General features: G+C 18.5%; 1 protein-coding gene across 1 annotated transcript; it reads left to right on the top strand.

The window, feature by feature from the left end:
- Nucleotides 1–17,213: 17,213 nt before the first annotated feature.
- On the top strand, nucleotides 17,214–19,420 carry GGS22DRAFT_165109 (uncharacterized protein). The gene is made up of 3 exons (XM_047961633.1): nucleotides 17,214–17,649; nucleotides 17,790–18,125; nucleotides 18,291–19,420. Exons 1-3 carry the CDS (start codon nucleotides 17,559–17,561, stop codon nucleotides 18,839–18,841), a joined length of 978 nt encoding a protein of 325 aa, XP_047818034.1. The 5' UTR covers nucleotides 17,214–17,558; the 3' UTR covers nucleotides 18,842–19,420.
- The last annotated feature ends 17 nt before the right edge of the window (nucleotides 19,421–19,437 follow it).

The raw sequence follows: 19,437 nt of genomic DNA, 5'->3' as shown, positions 1-19,437 counted from the left end.
TAAATAATTACCGGTTATTCCCATTATAAATTTATAAGAAATATTATATTATTTAAAAATTATTTTTAAAATAATAATGTTATTTTATTAAAATATTTAAATAAATAATAAATACGATTTTTATTAAATTCCCACGATATTTTATAAAATTATATAATATTATTATTAATATTTTTTATAAATAAAATAAAACTTGTTAATTATTTAACTTAAATTTATTTATAATAAGAAACTTTTTTTTTTTTTTTTTACTTATTTATTTTTTTCGATAAAAATGTAATAATATTAAATATATTAATAAAAACGGTCGGATAAATATTTAAATAAAATAATATTACTAATAATATCGTAATATAATTATAATATAATAATAATATAATAATAATATAACGTTATTATTTCACATTTTTAATAAATATTTATAATTTAAATACTTAAATAAATAAATATATTTAATATTATCGCCGTTTTACCGTAATAAATTATTATTAAAAATAACGTATAATAATATTAATTAACTTAAAAATTATAATTATAATTTATCGTATTTATTAAAAATATTCGTTTATTTAAATAAACACGTATTTAAATAATTATAATCGTGGTATATATAATAACGAAATATTTTAAATTTTTAAATATTTTAAAAAGCTTTTTAATTAATAAATTAATTAAATAAAAAGTTAATAACTTACTTTTTAATAAATTTAAAATAAATATTTATATTTTTTATAAGTATTTTTAATATTTTAAGGTTAATATTTACTTAGATATTTATGTACGATATTATCGAATTTTTTTCACGTATTATTTTTTTCATTTTTCATTACATAATAAATTAATGGCGTTTAGTTTTTAATTTATATATAATTATTTTTATAAAAAATTAAACGGTACGTCGTTGTTAATCTTAGGGGGGGGGGGGGGGGTTTCTTATAATAATTATTATTATAATTTTATAATAAAAGAAAATTACATGTAAAAAAACACGTAAAAAATAAAAAAACTTTTTAATAACGATAAACATTAACGAAATTATTAACGTAAATTACTAAGTCGTTTTAAATAATAAAAAAAATTAATAAAAATAAAAAAAGAAAATAACGAATAATTATTATATATTTTTATAAATAAAACTTTTTAAATATAAAATATAATTTTAATAAAAATACGTGTATTATTAAACTTATATTATATAAATTTAAATTTAAATTTTAAGTATTAATTTTATAAAAAAAGTATTTATTTTTAACTTATTTTTATTAACATTTTTAAATTTACGTTAATTTTAATATTTTTTTTTAATTTAATATTTATTTTTATTAAAAATTACATTAAATATATAAATTAAATCGAATTTTACTTTATAATTTAAGGTTCGAAAAGAATTATTTTTATCGAATTTCGAAAGATTTAAGTTTTTTTATTTTTATTTCGTTAATTAATGTTTTTCCTTCGTAAGTTAATTTTTTATAAATTTATTTTTTATAACGCGGGTAATTCGCGGAAATATAAAAACCGGTTTTCGAATATTATAATTTTAAAAAAAAAGTAAAAATTATTTATGCGTGCGTATATTTAATAAACTCGAATAATAATAATTAATAAATAATGTTAATTTTATTAAATAAAAATTTAATAATAATAATAAAATGGGGTATTATTATTTTTATATGTTTTTTTAATCGGATTATTTAATAATAATTATAATAAAAATAAAACTCGAAAATTTAAATTTTATATACGTTTATATATTATTATTAATATATTAAAAAGTATTTTTATATTACTTTTAAATTTTATAAAAGAAAATTAAGTTTCGATATTAAACGAAAATTAAGGAAAATAATAATCGGAAAAATCTTACGATTTTTAAAATTTTAACATTCTTTTAAAAGCTTTATAAAAAATAATAAAAATTAATAATAATAAGAAAAATAATTAATAATTAATATTATAATTTTATAAATTTTCGTTATTATTATTATTATTATTATCGTCGTTTTTTTCGTTTAATTTTTCTTAAGGAATATTTTTTATTTCTTTTTTTACTTAACGAATTATATTTTTTTAAATTTTTAAGTTCGTTCTTAAATATTAATAATATATTATAATAAATATTAAGTAAATAATAAAATAAAAATATCGATAATAAATTAATAAAAAAGAAATTTAAGTTAAAAAATATAATATATAATGTTATATAATACGTTTATAAATTTTACATATTTAAAATTAACCGAGTAAAATACGAAACATTTAAAAATATAAAAATTCGAATTAAAAGTTTAAATTATTAACCACGTTTTTTACTTAATATTTAATTTAATAAATACTTACGATACTTAAGTAATTATTTTATATTATATTTTATTAAAATTAAAACGAAAACTTAATAATAATTTATTTATTAAATTTTAACGGGTAATTATTATAATTTAAATTTATTTAAAAAGTTAAATTATTAAAAAATAACGCTACATAATTATAAAATATTTTAATTTACACAGTTTTAAATAAAAATAATATTAATTACGTAATATTAAATCGAAAAAATACCGGAAAATTAAAATATTTTTTATTTTATTTAAGTTAAATAAAAAGCCGTAAATAATTTTCGAATTTAACGATAATACGCGGTTAAAAAACCGAACTTTATATTATATATTTAATATTATTTTTAAATAAAAACGTAAAAACTTAAATTTTTAATATATTAAATATATTATATTATAAATAATAAAAAATTATTAAAATGCGAAAAAGTTAAATTTATATATAATAAGTTTTTTTTTTAATAATTATAATAAATAATGTTATTTACGTTATATAAATTACGTTAATAATTACGTTAAAAAAGCCCGAAAAAATAACGGCAAAAAATGTATATATTATTTTATATAAATTATATTAAAATTTAAATATTATAATTTAAACTTTTAAACCTTATTTTATTATTTATATTTTTCCGTAATATCGAATTTTTAATTAATTATTTTAAAATTAAAACACTTTTAAAAGTTTAATAATTATAATTATTTAATTATTTTTATAAAATACTTTCGAATAAGTTAATTTATATTAAAATTTATTTAAATTCGAATCGAAAAAATGCGATTAAATTTAAAAAAGATTAAAATTAATTCGAATCGATTAAAATAAAAATCCTTTTTTAACGTTAAATTTTATAATTAAATTTAAACTTATAAATCGATAAAATTAATTAAAAATAATTTAAATTAAACGCTTTTAATTAAGTTTAATTATAAAAATTAAAACGTTAAATTAAAAAAATTAAAAAAAATTAAAATTAATCGAATATAAAATGAAATTTTAATAATTTTTTTTTAATATAATATATAAATTAATATTAATTATATAATGTAAATAATATTATTTATTATAATATTATCGATAAAATTTTTTATATTATTAAAATGTAATAAAATAAATAAATAAATATAATAAAATTTTTATTTATATTATAAAAAACTTTTATTTTTTTAATTTAATTATAATTACTTTTTTTTTATTATATAAATATTTACTTATTAAAAAATTTTAAACTTATTTTAATTTAATTATAAAATTCGAAATTATACGTTTAAAAAATAATTTAATTTAATAATATATAATTAAAAGCTTAAAAGTTATATAATTAGTTATAAATTTATATTATTATAATAAATAATTTATTATATATTTTTTTAAAAAAAACGCATATTATTTTTTAAATTTTATATATTATTATTATAAAGTTTTTTTTTACGGTTATTTATTAATTAATAATAATTTAACGTGGAAATTTAAAATAAAAATACGTGTATTAAATTATATAAATGTTAATTTTATTATAATAAAGGTTAAAAATAAAAACATATTAAATATATTAATGGAAATATATTTAAAAATAACATTTAACGCATTTATATTAAAAAATGTATCGTTATACTTTTTAATAATTATAAGCGATTTATTCCCGGTTAATAACCTCGTTTTAAAACGAAACGAAACGGTATATTTTTAAAAAAAATTAATTATAATACGTTTAATTATAAAATTTAAAAAAATATATTTCGAATTTAAAATAATAATTAAATACGAAAACGAGTTATAATATATAACGAAACGTAATAAATTTTTTCGTAAAATTTAACCCGATTATTTGTTAATATTTAAATTAAATTTTTTTTTTAACCGTTATTACGAAATTAACGGAATTATTTCTTATAAATTTTCACTTAAAAACGTTTTATTAAATTATATTTACTTTAATATAAAAAAAATAAATAATAAACTAATAATTATTAAATAATTTAAAGTTTTCGAATATAAAAATAATAAAAAATGAAAAGTTTTATTAATATATAATAAAATTAAAATGTTAACGAAAATTTATTACTTTAATATTATATTAATCGATCGTATATAATATGTATATAATAAACTAATTTACTTTAAACTAATTTAAAATTTATATTTTTTCGTTATGGAAAAAATTAACTTTAATGTTTTATTTTTCTTTAATTTAAAATAATTAAAAAAAAAAATAAACCGTATTAAACTTAAACATTAAATATTATTAATAATAATTAATTTTCATAAAAGTAATATTTCTTATCGTAATATTTTCTTTAAAAATGTTTTTATTTATTATAAAAAAAATTTAAATAAAAAAATAACGTATTATTTAATGTTTAATAATTTTAACTAAACGATTAAATTAATAATTAATAATAATTAAAATTTTAAACTTAATTATACGGTTATTTTAAAAGTCGAGTTTTTATTTAATAAATATAATTATATTTATTTTTTTATCGATATATAAAATTTTATAATATTATATATTTTTTTTATTAAAAGTTTTATATTAAAAAATAATAATAATATAATTAATATTATTAAAAACGTTATTAATAAGTTAACTTATTTTTATATATTTAATAAAATTTACGACGATAAATATGATTTTTTATTATTAACATTAATAAAAAAACCCGATAAGAAAATATCGGTTTTTACTACGCTAAATTATAAGTTTTAAACGACGGGTAATTAAAGTATATTTACTTTAATATTAAAAAAATTAAAATATAAGAAAAATATAATATTTAAATAATAATCGATTAAAATATATTTGTTTTAATGTTAAAAAAATTAAAAAAATTAAAACATATTAAAGAAAAATCGTTTTAATTAAATATATTATAAATAAATTATTAATTAAAATAATTAATTAATTATAATAATTTAATAAAATAATAAATATTATAATTATTATTTATAAATAATAAACATTAATATTTTTTAATTTTTTTTTTATTTTTTTATTAAATTAATTTAAAAAATACTTTAATTATTTAAAGTGACGTTAAATCTTTTTAACGTTATTTTAATTTTAATTTTTAAAGTTTTTTATTAAATATATTTTTTAATTTAATAAGTTCACTTAATTTTTAATTAAATAAATATTTATTTATTTAAGTAATTAAACTTTAAAGTAAGTAAAAAATCTTTTAACGTATTAATTACTTTTTTAAGTTTAAGTTTAAATTATATATTTTATAATTATTTTAACTTTTTTTCGATTTTTTTTTTTTAAACACATCGTTTCGTAACCGGCAATTAACGATAATATAAATTAATATTTTTATTTATATATGTAAAAAAAAATAAAAAGAAAATTATACGTAAATTATAAAAGGAAAAATTAAAATTATATAAAAATAATTAAAATATAAAATTAAAGTAAATTACGTAACGTGTAACGTAATTCGGTAATTCGAACGTAATTTTATTTATAAAGTTATTTATTTATTACCTTATTATATACACTTATTTAAAAATAATAACATTACCACGTTTTTTTATTAATTTATTTTATCGCTTTAAAATATAATATTAATATTATAACTTAACTTTTTTAATAATAACGATTAATTATAATAAATAACGTTAAATTAATATTTTAAAAATTTATTATAATATATATTTATTTAAAAATTATTCTTAATTTATTAAATATCCCGAATTAAACATTTTATAAAAAACTAATATTAAATTAACTTAATATAATTTAAAATTTATTTATACGTTTTTAACACGCGTATTATTTAATATAAATAAAAAATATCGAAGTGTATGATTAAATTAAAACTTATTCGGTAAACTCGTTTTAAAAAAAAACCGGTTATTATACGTATTATCGTAATATATATATACATTATTTTTTACGTTTTTATTTAAAAGTAACGAAAAAAATTAACCCGCGATATTATTATTATTATTTTTATTTTTACTTTCGTTTTTATTTTTATTTTTATTTTTATCGTTCGTATCGTTAATTTTATTATTAATATTATTAAAATATAACCGTAATTATTTATAAAATTATTTATCGTTTAAAAAATAATCGTTTTACCGGTTACCGGGCTTATATTTATTAAGTATTAACTCCATTTAATTAATTTAAAATGAATATAATAAATTCGTAACATTATTATAAATCATTTCGTTAAAACTTTTTTTTTAACTTATTTAAACGAACGTAAAAACTTTTTATATATTAATTACTTTAAAAAATAATAATGGTATTTTATATATAAATAATTATTTAATAATTCGTTTATTAAATATTTTAAAACTAATAAAATATATACTTTCGTTATTATCGTTATTAAAAAATATAATAACGAAATTAATAAAAATAAATTAAATAAAACGAACGAAAAAAAACTCGATAAAAACTTTACGAAAAAATAAATATAATATATTTTAATATAACGCGAAAATTTTTATATTAAAATTAACGGATTTATTAAACGAATAAAATACATGCGTAATTAACCGATACTCGGGAGTATTAAAACTTAAATCGAGTTTAAATAACATGGTAAAATAATTTTAATTTTAAAAAAAATAAATATTTTTTCGAATAAATATTTTATTATTAAAAACATTATAAATAACTTTAATTTTTTATATATTTAAAAACCGGCGTATATTATTATTTTTTAATTATTATTTTATGTTTAAAAGTATAATATAATATTTTTTAAACGATATTAAACCGGTTATAATATAATAAAATTATAAGTTTAAATTATATATAAAATAAAAATCATTTTAATCGATAAATAAATTAATATTAATTTTTAATTATTTTTAAAGTAACGGTAATTTATTAGGAAATTTTTAATTATCGAAATTATAAAAAATAAAAAACAACGGGTTTATTAAATTAATACGATTAATATAATATATAAAAACGTTTTATAATAACGATAGTATAATTTAATCGTTTATATATTTAAAAACGTAAAAATAATATTTTTTAATAAATAATAATTTAATTTATAATAACGGATTATTTAGTAAAAATAATTTTAATAAATAAAACTTTATTATTTTACCGTTTTTTTTAAACTTTTTATTATTTTCTTAAATATTATTTATAATAATATAATAAACTTAATATATTAATAAATAATATAAACCACTTAAATTTAACGCGTTAAAAAATATTAAATACGTTAATTATAAATATTTAAAATAATATATTTTAATTTTAAACATTAATTTTATTCGAATTATTTTAATCGAAAAAAACATAAACGATAACGAAAATTTTAATAACATTATTTTAATTATAATAAAAACCTAATATATAAAATAAATAATAAAATAATAATAAAAAAATTAACGTTAAAATAATATAATATATATTATATTAAATAAAATATATTATAAATATTAAATATTTAAATAAATAATTATATATATAATTAAAATGAATTAAATAATTATTCCTTAATTATATAATTATACTTTATTTTATATAATTATAAAAAATTACTTATTTTCGTTACATTTTTTACTTTATTATATTTCCTTAATTAAATACTTACTTAAATATTAAATATTATTTTTTTTTATTTTTAATTTAATATAATAATTTTTTTAAAATTAATTATAAATTATTATTTATTTAAAAAATAAATAACTTTTATAATTATTAATTATATTAAGAGTGATACTGCCCGCGCAGTACGAAAACCGGATTTTAGCGCGCAGTATCATGTGACAGCATCGAGTGTACCTCTTCTCGCATACAAATCCAAGTACAAATACATGTACTAGCGATGACTCAATTGACAATTTTCGAAACTTTAATCGTACCCCACTACACCTGTACACCCTTAACTTCAACCTGTTTTCTCTTGATGAAATAAATCCACATAAATATGTACTCGGGATCAATCGAAAGAGATTTGAAAGGGGATTCGACCGATATAGGGTGCACTTATATCAAGGGCCGATTGGTGGAAATATAAGTAGTTGAATCCAAGGCTATACATGGGCTGTTTGGTAAGCTTTCAAACGAAGGTCCTGATCTCAAATATCAAGTACATCACACACTTTTCGCTCGATTATCCAGTTAAATAGAACTGCTAGAAGCATGCAACTAATTTTCATCGATCGAGCTTTTAAAGTGCTTTGATATGAACCTGGTTGAAAAGACCTTCGATTTGAACTGATTGCAAAAGAATAGGTTGAACTGAAACGTATACTTCAGTGGTGGATCTGATAGCTTTCAGTTCTAAGGGAAATGCTGGCCTCATTGCCTAAGTATACGCTTAACTTCAACCACTCATATCTCTACCAATTGGCTCTTGATATGAGTCCACCTGATATTGATCGAATCCCCGTTCAAATCTCTTTCGATTGATTCCAAGCTCATATTTATGTTGATTTATTTCATCAAGAGAAAACGGGTTGAAGTTGAAGATGTACGGGTAAAATAAGGTTTCTGTCTTGTGTCAATTGAGTCATTGAGAGTACAAGTATTTTGTACGCGATTTGTATGCGGGGAGAGGTACACTCGATGCTATCACATGACACTGCGCGGGAAAATCCACTTTTCATACTGCGCGGGCAGTATCACTTTATATTAAACACGTAATTTAAAAAAAATAAAAGTAAGTTTTTTTTTTTTTTCCGATTATTATAAAAAAAAAAAGTATTAATTTATTTCGAATTATTTTATAAGTTTTTTATTTTCGCGGGAAGAAATTTAATTAATTAAAAATTAATATAAATAAAAAAAGTTTAATTTAAATTAATTAAAATAATATTATATAATAAAAATATTTTTTTTAAATTAATTAATAAATTCGTTAACCTCACGTTTTTTAAGTTATACTTTTTTTTAAATTATTTTTATATGTTTTTTATAAATATTTAATTAATTTTTATATTATTTCGGTTTATTATAAAAAAACTTATTAAACGTTAACCGCGGTTTTTTATTATTAATTATATATTATTTAAAATAAACTTTTAAATTAAAATAATTTTTAATATACGAGTATTTTTAATTTTTTATATGTTTTAACGAGTATTTTACTAATTATTTATCGTAAATATATTACGTTTTTAACGTAAGAAAATTATCGAAATTATATTTATATAATAAAACGTTTAATTATTTCATTAATTTTTTTAGTTTTAAATTATTTTTAACATTTTATTTATAATTAAACACGTTAATATTTTCGAAATTATTTTATATTTTATTTATTTAATCGATAATAATATGGTTTATATTTAAATAATACCGAATTTAATAAATATTTTAATTTTTAATAAATTTAATAATTTTTTATCGTAAAATATTTCCATATATAATATATAAAATAACTTAATTTAATATTAAATTTTTATTAAACTTATTTATATTAATAAAAAATTTAAAATATACTTAATAACGTTAATATAAATTTATAAAACGTAAATTTTAATTTACTTATAATTTAACGATATATAACTTTTTAAAAAAATTATTTTTATTATTATTCGATTTTTTTATTTTATTTATTAATATTTTATTTATAAAAATTTTAAAATATATAGCTTTATATTTATTTACGATTTATATCGTTCGTATTTTTTATAATTATAATAAACTTATTATATATAATTAATTAAAAATACGTTATTATTATAAATAACGTTTCGATTTTATAATTTATTCGAATAAATTATAATTAAAACTTTAACGTTTTAATAAAAAATAAATATTAATTTAATACGTTTATCGAAAAAAAATTAAATTTATTAACGTTATATTAAAAAATTTTACGTAAATACGCATCGATATAAACGTAAATTTTAAATTCGGTAAAACGAAGTTTTATATAACCGTTTATAAATTATATATAATTTAATTTCGAAATTATAAACTTTTTATTTTTTCGTTTTTCGTTATTTAATTTATTATTATAACGTTATTATACGGTTTTAAAATATCGTTAATAATATACGTTATATAATTTATTTTTTATAATAAAAATATAAATATATTTACAAATACGTTTTCGAATATTATTTTTTTTTAACTTTTCGAAAATATTTAACGTTTATTCGTAATTATTAATAAATCGGTTTATTTTTATTATATTATATAATTATTAATATAAGTTATTAATTCGTTTTTTTATATCATTTTTTATTTAAATTCGAATAAAAAAAACACGATTAATTATTATTTTATATTAATATTATAAATAAATTAAAATTAAATCGTTACGATAATTTTTTTTATAAAAATAATTTCGTATAATGTTTATAAATTTTAAGTTATAATTAAATTTTTTATAATAAGTTATTTTTTATTTTTTTAATTTACGTTTTAAAAATCGTTTCGATATATTAATTTTTAATTATTTTTCGTTTAAATAATTAATAATAAAAATATATAATAATTTTATTTCGAAAAGTTAATAAATTTTCGTTTTAATAAAATCGATATTTAACTTATTTTTATAAAAGTTTTATCGTTAAAGTTATTATTAAAAAATGCGTAAATTAATATTAAAGTTATATTTATTTTAAAAAAAATGTAAAATTTTTTTTTATAAATTATTTTTTTTTAATTATAATTAAAAAATTCGATTTTTAAAAACTTAAAAATTAATTCGAATTTATAATATATTAACTTTAATAAAAAATAATTATTATTAATTTTTTTTTATTATTCGAGTTAATTATTAATATTAACTTATAAATATAAAGTCCCCGCGTAATGCGAATATAATATCATTTAATTAAAACCTTTAAAATTTTTAAATTATTATTTTATAACTTCGAATTTTCGATATTATATTTTTTCTTTTAATCTTTTTTTATTTTTTTTTTTTTCTTAAATTTCTTTTTTAATATATACGGTAAATTTTTTTAATTTACCCACTTTTTTTTTTCCCTCGTTATAATTTAATTAAATTAAGTTTTAAATTATTATAAAATATATAAAAATATATTAATTATAATTATAATTATTAATAAAACCCTTTAATTAATTTTAACCATCGTTCGTAAAAAGTTAAATTTTTTAATTAAATTTACTTTTTTTTATATTATAATTAATTATAATTTTCTTTTTTATTATATATATTTTTTATATTTATTTTATATATTAATATAATATAATTATTTTTATTAATTTATTTAAATTAAACTTAATTAAAAATATATATTTTTATATTAAATATAAATCGTCGTATAATTAAATTAATAATAAATAATTTTATTCGTTATATAATAACGCGCGGTAAATAATTATATAATAATATTAATATAATTATAAAATAAAACGAACGTAATATAAAATAATTTACTTTTTTTATAATAAAATTTAAATCGATAATTTTAAAATAAAAATCGAATTTTCTTCGTTTTTTAATATTTATAAAATATTTTTATATATAATATTAATCGTTTATATAAATTCATTTTATATTATAAATAACTTATTTATTTATTTAAATATTATTTAAATAATGTAATTAATCGTAAAAATAACATTATTTATTATAAGTTTTTTAAACGTATATAAAAAAAATTATTAATATATATTATTAAAAGTTTATAAAAATAATTTTAATTTATTACATAATATTTTTTACTTATAATTATTAAAATAAAATCGTTTAATTTACTTTTTTTATTATTATTTTTATTATTTTTTCGTTAAAAATAAATGTAAAAACGAAAAAAAACGTAATAAATTCGTTAATTTATTAATTTTATAACTTATTTCTTTTTCATCGAATCCGTCGCACACCATTTAACTTATTACGTATTATAATTTTAATATATTTTTTACGGCGGGGTACGAACCGGTTAATTTTTTTTAATATATATAATTTTAAATTAATTTTACCGGTAATAAATAAAATAAACATAAATTAAATAAATAAAATAATAACGTTTTAACTTATATAAATAATATTTATATATAAATATTAAATAAATAATACGTTATTAAAAAAAAATATATTAAAAATATTATAATAAATAAATTAACGTACGATAAAAAAAAAATAAAATAATTTTAAAAATTATTTTATACGTTTATAAATATTATATTTACGAATATAAAATAAAAGTAATATTTATAATAATTAAATATTTTAAAATATATAAATTAAATTTAAATTTACTTAATTAAAATTATTTTTATAAATATTATTTAAAAAAAAACGACATTTTAATTCCTTTTTTAAAATAATATTTAACTTTATAAATTTAATTTAATATTAATATTATAAATTAATTTTAAATTAATTAATAAAAAACCTTTAAATATAATTATTACGTTAAATTTATTAAAAAGTTTTAATTAATAAAAAAATATTATATTATTATTTTATTAATAAATATTATTAAATATAAATAAATAATTATTAATAATTTATTTAAAAAAAATAAAAATTTTTAAAATAAATTAAAGTTTTATATTAAAAATAATATTTTTAAAACTTTTATAATTATATATAAAAAACGGATTAATATATTTTTACACGTATAACTTGCGATAAATCCTCGTAATTTTTACATTTTTTATATTTTAACTTTTATTATATTTTCATTTATAAAATAAATAAAAAATTTAAATAATTTATTCCTTAAAAATAATAAAAAAAACTAATTTATATAACGTTAACCGGTATATTTATATATAAATTTTAACTTTATTTTATTATTAATAAAAAATTAAATATTACGAAAAAAAATTTTAAATTAATTTAATTTATTATTATCGATTTTTAAAACGATGTAATAATAAAATTTAAAAAATTTTATTTTAAAACGTTTTAAAATTATAAATTTTATTAAATTATTTTTATTATTAATTTATTATTAACGTTTTTTAAAAAAATTTTATATTAATTAAACGTTTTATAATTTATATAATACGTTAATAAATTAATTTTATTAACGAATCGTTCGTTATAAATTATAAATTTTTAAGTTTTTATATTTTTAATTTACGGTAAAAATAACTTAACTTTTTTTTAAAACCGAAAGTAAATAATATAAATAAAAAAAGTTTAAAAAAATTTATACGAAAAAAACCGGTTACGTTTAATAAAAAAAACTTATTTATTTTTATAAATGTAATACGAATTATTAATATAAAAATATTATCCGTTTTTTATAAAACGTAAAACATTTTTAATAAAATTACTCGTTAATTTTAATTTTTTTAAAACGTTATTTTATTAAAATTATAATAAAATTTAATTATTTAAAATAAAACTTTTTTAAATAATTAAAATTTAATTATTAATATAAATTTTATCATTATAATTATTATTTTAAAACATAATAATAATTATAATTATATATTTACCGGAAATTTTTTTACATTTTTTTATAAAAACCATTCGTTAAAACTTAAAATAAATATTAAAAAATAAAAAATTAATTAATTTTTTATTAATATTATTAATTTTAAAAATAAAAAAAACGATTTAATAATGCGTTAAAAAAATAAAATCGTTTAATTAATAAACGTAAAAAAAAACCGAAATAATAAATTACGTAAAAATCGTAATATTTTAAATTTTTAAATTAATAAAAAATCGTTAATTTTTAAATATAATATTCGTAAATAATCGAAATTATTAAAACTTAAATATTATAAAAAGCTTATTAATAAATAATAAAATATTATATAAATAAATAAGTTTAATATATTATTTTAATTATTTTAAAAAGTAATAAATATTATATAAATAAATATTTTATTTTTAAAAATCTTTTATAATATTAATATTATATTAATTAATATTTTAAATGTTAAAATTATATAAATATATTAATTTTTATAAGCTCGTTTATTTATAATTTTATATAATATATTTAAAATATTTTTTTTAATAATACGTTATTACGTAATATTATTAAACTTTAATAAAACTTAATATAAATTATATTATTTAATTACGTTTTTTATAAAATATTAATATTTTTAATTATAAATAAATTTAATATATATAAATAAGTAAAATTATTTAAATATAAAATAAAAAAATTAAAATTTACTTAAATATAATAATATATTAAATTATAATTTTTTTTATATAAATTTAAATTAATTAAATATAATTAATTAAAAATAACGTTTTTTAATTTAATATAAAATTATATATATTATTTCGTATATTTTAAACTTAAAAAAAATTTAACTAATTATAATAATTATTCTTTAAATTTTATATATTTTAATTTAAACGCGTTTTTTTTACATTATAATAATAATAATAATAATAATATTATAAACGATAATATTAATTTTATTTAATAAATCTTTATTAACGTTAAAAATATATCGTAATTTAATTTTTTAATTATTATTTTAAATTATAAAAATAAAAAAAAACCGTGTTTTTTATCGAAAACGTATTTAAATTATATTTAATAACGTTCGAAAGGTTTTTAATAATATATAAAAATATATAAATATTTTAAACTAAAATAAATCGAAATTATATTATTATTTACGTAAAATAAGTAATAAAAAAATTAAAAATACACGAATAATCGTTTATTATTTATTTAAATAAACACGAAATAAAATAAAAAACTATAATTATTAAAAAATTAAATTAAAAATAAAAGTATAATTATAAAAAATAAAAATAAAAATAAATAAAAATTACGTTAATAAAAAAAAATATTAAAACCGGATTTAAAAAAATTTTATTAAATAAAACTTTATTTTTTAAAAAAAACATTAAATAATTAATAAATATTTTATTCGTTAATCGTAAAATTATCCTTTTTATTATTAAAAAATTATTATTAAAATTTTTTATTTTTATATTTAATATATTTTTTATTTATTTATTTATTTTTAAAAAATTACTTAATTAATCGTTAAATCGATAATAATTTAAAATTTAAGTTAATAATATATTAAATTACTTTTTTTTTACGTTTAAATATAAAAATTTTCGTTTATTTTAATATAATTAAAAATTTAAATAATATAATAAAATAATTAAATTAATTTATTTTTATTATTATAACTTTTAATATTATAATAAATAACGATTATATATTTATTTATTTATTAAATACTTAAATATAATAAAGTTTAATTTAATTAATAATTATTATAATATTATTAAATAAATATTTATTTTCTTAATATTTTTATAAAAATAAAAAAACTTATTATATTTATTTAATAAATATTTATTTATACGTATTATAATTTATAAATTTTTTAATTTTTAAATTATAAAACATAATATATTTTCGTCGTACATTATATTTATATAATATACCTTTTAATATATTAATTAAATTAACGGGTTAACGGATTTGTTTTTATAATCCGCCGTCGGATCGTTTAAAATGATAACATCCAATTATTGCCATTTTCGACTTAATAAAGCGCCTTGTATCACGCTTCAAATTAAGTAAGGCATAACGCGTCAACGCTAATTCGGAAATGCAATTTAAAGCACATAACTATGTCTTATATCCGGTGTTTTGGAATCATGGCGGACTTGAATGATTTCTTCTACCTAGTAATTTGTAGTCCATACGAACACTACCTAGGTACTTATGTCCTAATATGTATTTACTCTCATTGTAGAAAATCAATGCATGTTATTACCTAGACAAATATTTCCTTATGACGACCTTGGATTGGAGATATGGTGCACTAAACATGCCCTAAAAAGGCAGGCATGTGCAGGTGGGCGTGTTTTAACTGGAGCTGTGGAGATGAAGAGGGGGGTTTAAAAAAAGAAAAGAAGACTAGATCCTAACTGCTAGGATTTTAGAGAGATATTTGAAAGGCTTGCTAACAGCTGAACGACCCGGGAAGAATAGCGTCGATTCCCTGAGAGGCTGGGAATAGGCACTCTATTTCAAGATTGCGTTACGGGCCGTTTTCTTCAGGAATATTTAGATTTAGAAATATATAGCACCTACCAAATATCTATCTCCACTAGGTACTACTAGCTACCTGTAGGTAGGTAGACACTGGTAGGAGGTAGGTAGGCAAGTAAAGAGCACAAGTGTGTCAAGTTACATTCTATCTAATACCTCAGTGTGTGTCATAAGGCTGCCCCCCCTTAGATCGCATCATCTATCTAGATTCGAATAAACAAGTACTTGCTGAGTAATATAGACGCAACCCAATCATACCATTATGATTGTTTCTTAACCATTTCGGCAATTTAATATATATGAAGGCTTAGGTCTCGGGTCATTAGTATCTTGAGCAGCCTTGAGGTGAGTTGTCCTATCATGTAGTATACATGAATGCGACTTAAACGCTGATCAGGGTCTATTGGGGAGCAACGTACATACATAAATCGATGCAAACCCTGGTAGACTTCTCGGTCCACCCGATACTATCGCGTCACATCACGCATCGATGGGTTTTCTGACTAATAAAACGAGGTAAGATTAATCGCACTTATGTCTGTCAGCGCATAGTATACCTAAGCAGGATATCTGATTCCGTAAAGGAGAGCTTTGTTCTACCAGATGCAATTTGTTACCTATTGATAACTTCATTTACAGCTGGAGCAGTTATTGAGATCCGAGGTATTGGAATTCACTGGTGACATGTGCTATATTTTGAGGAAATAAAGCGCGAGGAAGCGGAAGGGCTGCCGCTTTGCCAAGATGGTCCCGAAAAGAATAGGGCACCATTGAACCCTTGGGGTGACAAGGACTATTTCATGTTATGTAGCATTCGGTTGTTCATCCATGCTCAATTGAAAGTCCAGCTTCGCCATATCAGGATTGAACGGCAACTAGTGCTGACCAGGCATATATCTCTTTAGCGAATCATATTCTCATGGAAGTTTTCTAGAAATTCTATAGCCTACCGATCTTACCTAATAAGAGATTGACTACCCCCACCGCGGCAGCCCATGTCCGCATGGGTCCAAGAATCTCAGCTTCAATTTCATCACCCCTGAAGGACTCCCTCAGCTGTTTTACTTTTCTTTCTTACTCTCGACATTAAGGCCACTTGATGCTATATTGGACCGTCTGCTACTCTTTCCCACGACTTGGGTCTTCAAGTGAACTCTGGGAAATTGGGAATCGTGGGAATACTGCATGACACCATCACGAGGGCCAAGACATCAGTGAACCATACTTATCCACCACCCCGCGATACGAGGCTCGATTTTGCTTCAGACACAACCCACGGCTCTTAGGGTGAAAGCCCCAAATTCACTATGCTCTTCTCCACGATACTAGTCGTCGCCTGTGCTTCGCAGACCATAGCCCGGAGCACACCTAGAATATGGGCGCGGGGTGCAGCCGAAAGTAAGGAATTTCATTATTCTTTATCTCTAATATCGACGCTCGGATTCTTGCCTCTTCACCTTCGCCTTTTTCTCAAAATTTTCGCCACGATCTTATTTTCTGTCACGTATTGAGCTAGCATTAACACAAACCCTTCACAGATGTAATACTGACAAATTGCACCAACCCATCAAACTCAAGTGATAAATCGTCGGAAGTGACGTATTACACTGGCAACCCGGACTCTACACCAGATGACATCTCAACTGTGACTACAGGTCAGTATTGGGACTGGGCGAACAAGACGACAACGGGATATTTCAGCGACACGGGCACCAAGTTCGTCTCCGTACTCAATCCGAAAGGCCAGGCGGGAGATTATGCGGGAACGGGAGATAACGGGTACGGAAACTTCACATGTTGGCAGACGGACTCGATACTCGTGTATACCAATAACAACAGAGACTGCTACGTACAGTACGACTGCAATCATCAAGGTATGTTTACCTTACCCTTTACTTCGAAATATCCCCTGTGTTTCATCCTTATTATGCCTCATCGATATGGTAAGACCTGGTTGGTCGGAATAATCAGATTTATATGGAGGCCATAACTGGCTGACGCCATCACCTCAAAACTATTACTAATCTCACTACCTTTAGGGTCTCCTGCCTCAATAACAGCAGCTTCATCGAGTTCATCTGCCACAGCCACAGCCGCATCGTCAGCATCAGCATCAGCATCAGCATCGGCGGCCTCTTCGAGCAGCTCACACCTATCCGTCGGCGCAATAGTAGGACTTAGTATCGGAGCAGCAGCCGGCGCCGTGCTACTCGCCGGCTTAGCCGCTTTCTTCCTATGGCGGCATTACCAAACAAAGAAGGCGAACGCAGCATCAGCCAGTTCAGCGGAGAAAGGACCGGAAACTGGAGTGCCGCCATTACCACCAAAGGGCCCTTCACCCGTGAATGCGATATGGCAAGGTCCGGGCGCGAGGGAAATGGAAACACCAAATAACCACCACGAATTACACAATTACGATCAGCCGACCGAGATATACGGCGAAGCTCTTAGAGGGGAACTAGATGGGGCCACTAGAGCATCAGAACTTCATAACTACGACTTGCCCCCTCGATATGATTTCGAGACTGCGCCGCCGGCGCCAAGCCCGGTAAACCCTGGGGCTTACGGAGCTTTCAAGGGACCTATCTAATGACACCAAATGCTACTATTCTAAGGAGAAAATTAGTTTCTGCGGATAGTATCCGTGTTCAGTCATTTTCAAACTCGTCGTGGGTGATCGAGGTCGCATGAAAGCGACGGCATACCGGCCTTATACAGGAGTCTCGAGTCTCATTAGGCTCAATCACTAATGGGGGCTCACCACCCCAAGGATTAATGGTGTTGAAAGTTTCAAAATACCAATAGGAGACGGGCTTCTATCTAGCAGACTCGGAGACGACGCACTCCGGACTTCCAGACTAAAGATTGTGTTGGTTCCATTGAGGGATACTTCTAATCAAGCACCATAGATGTGCGGAAATATATGAAAAGCTAGGTCAATGATTGACCAAGCATCTGGTTAAAATTGAAAGCCATGTGTCGAGACATTGAGGTCACGGATTCAATCGGGTTGTTGGTAGTAATGTGCCACGGCTAGAAACTCGCCATTACGGGGTATGAATTTGATGATGGATAGGTAGGTAGTATAGGTAGGACATCTCATGATCTCCATCTGTTACTAAGGCGAGTTGATCTCTATAGTTCAATATAACTATGGTTACTCTGTCAACAACAATTTTCTGGTTG

Source organism: Annulohypoxylon maeteangense (assembly GCF_022496945.1).
Source record: "Annulohypoxylon maeteangense strain CBS 123835 unplaced genomic scaffold GGS22scaffold_10, whole genome shotgun sequence".
Taxonomy (NCBI): domain Eukaryota; kingdom Fungi; phylum Ascomycota; class Sordariomycetes; order Xylariales; family Hypoxylaceae; genus Annulohypoxylon; species Annulohypoxylon maeteangense.
Note: the sequence above shows the minus strand (reverse complement) of the source record. Positions and strands in the feature narration are given on the sequence as shown.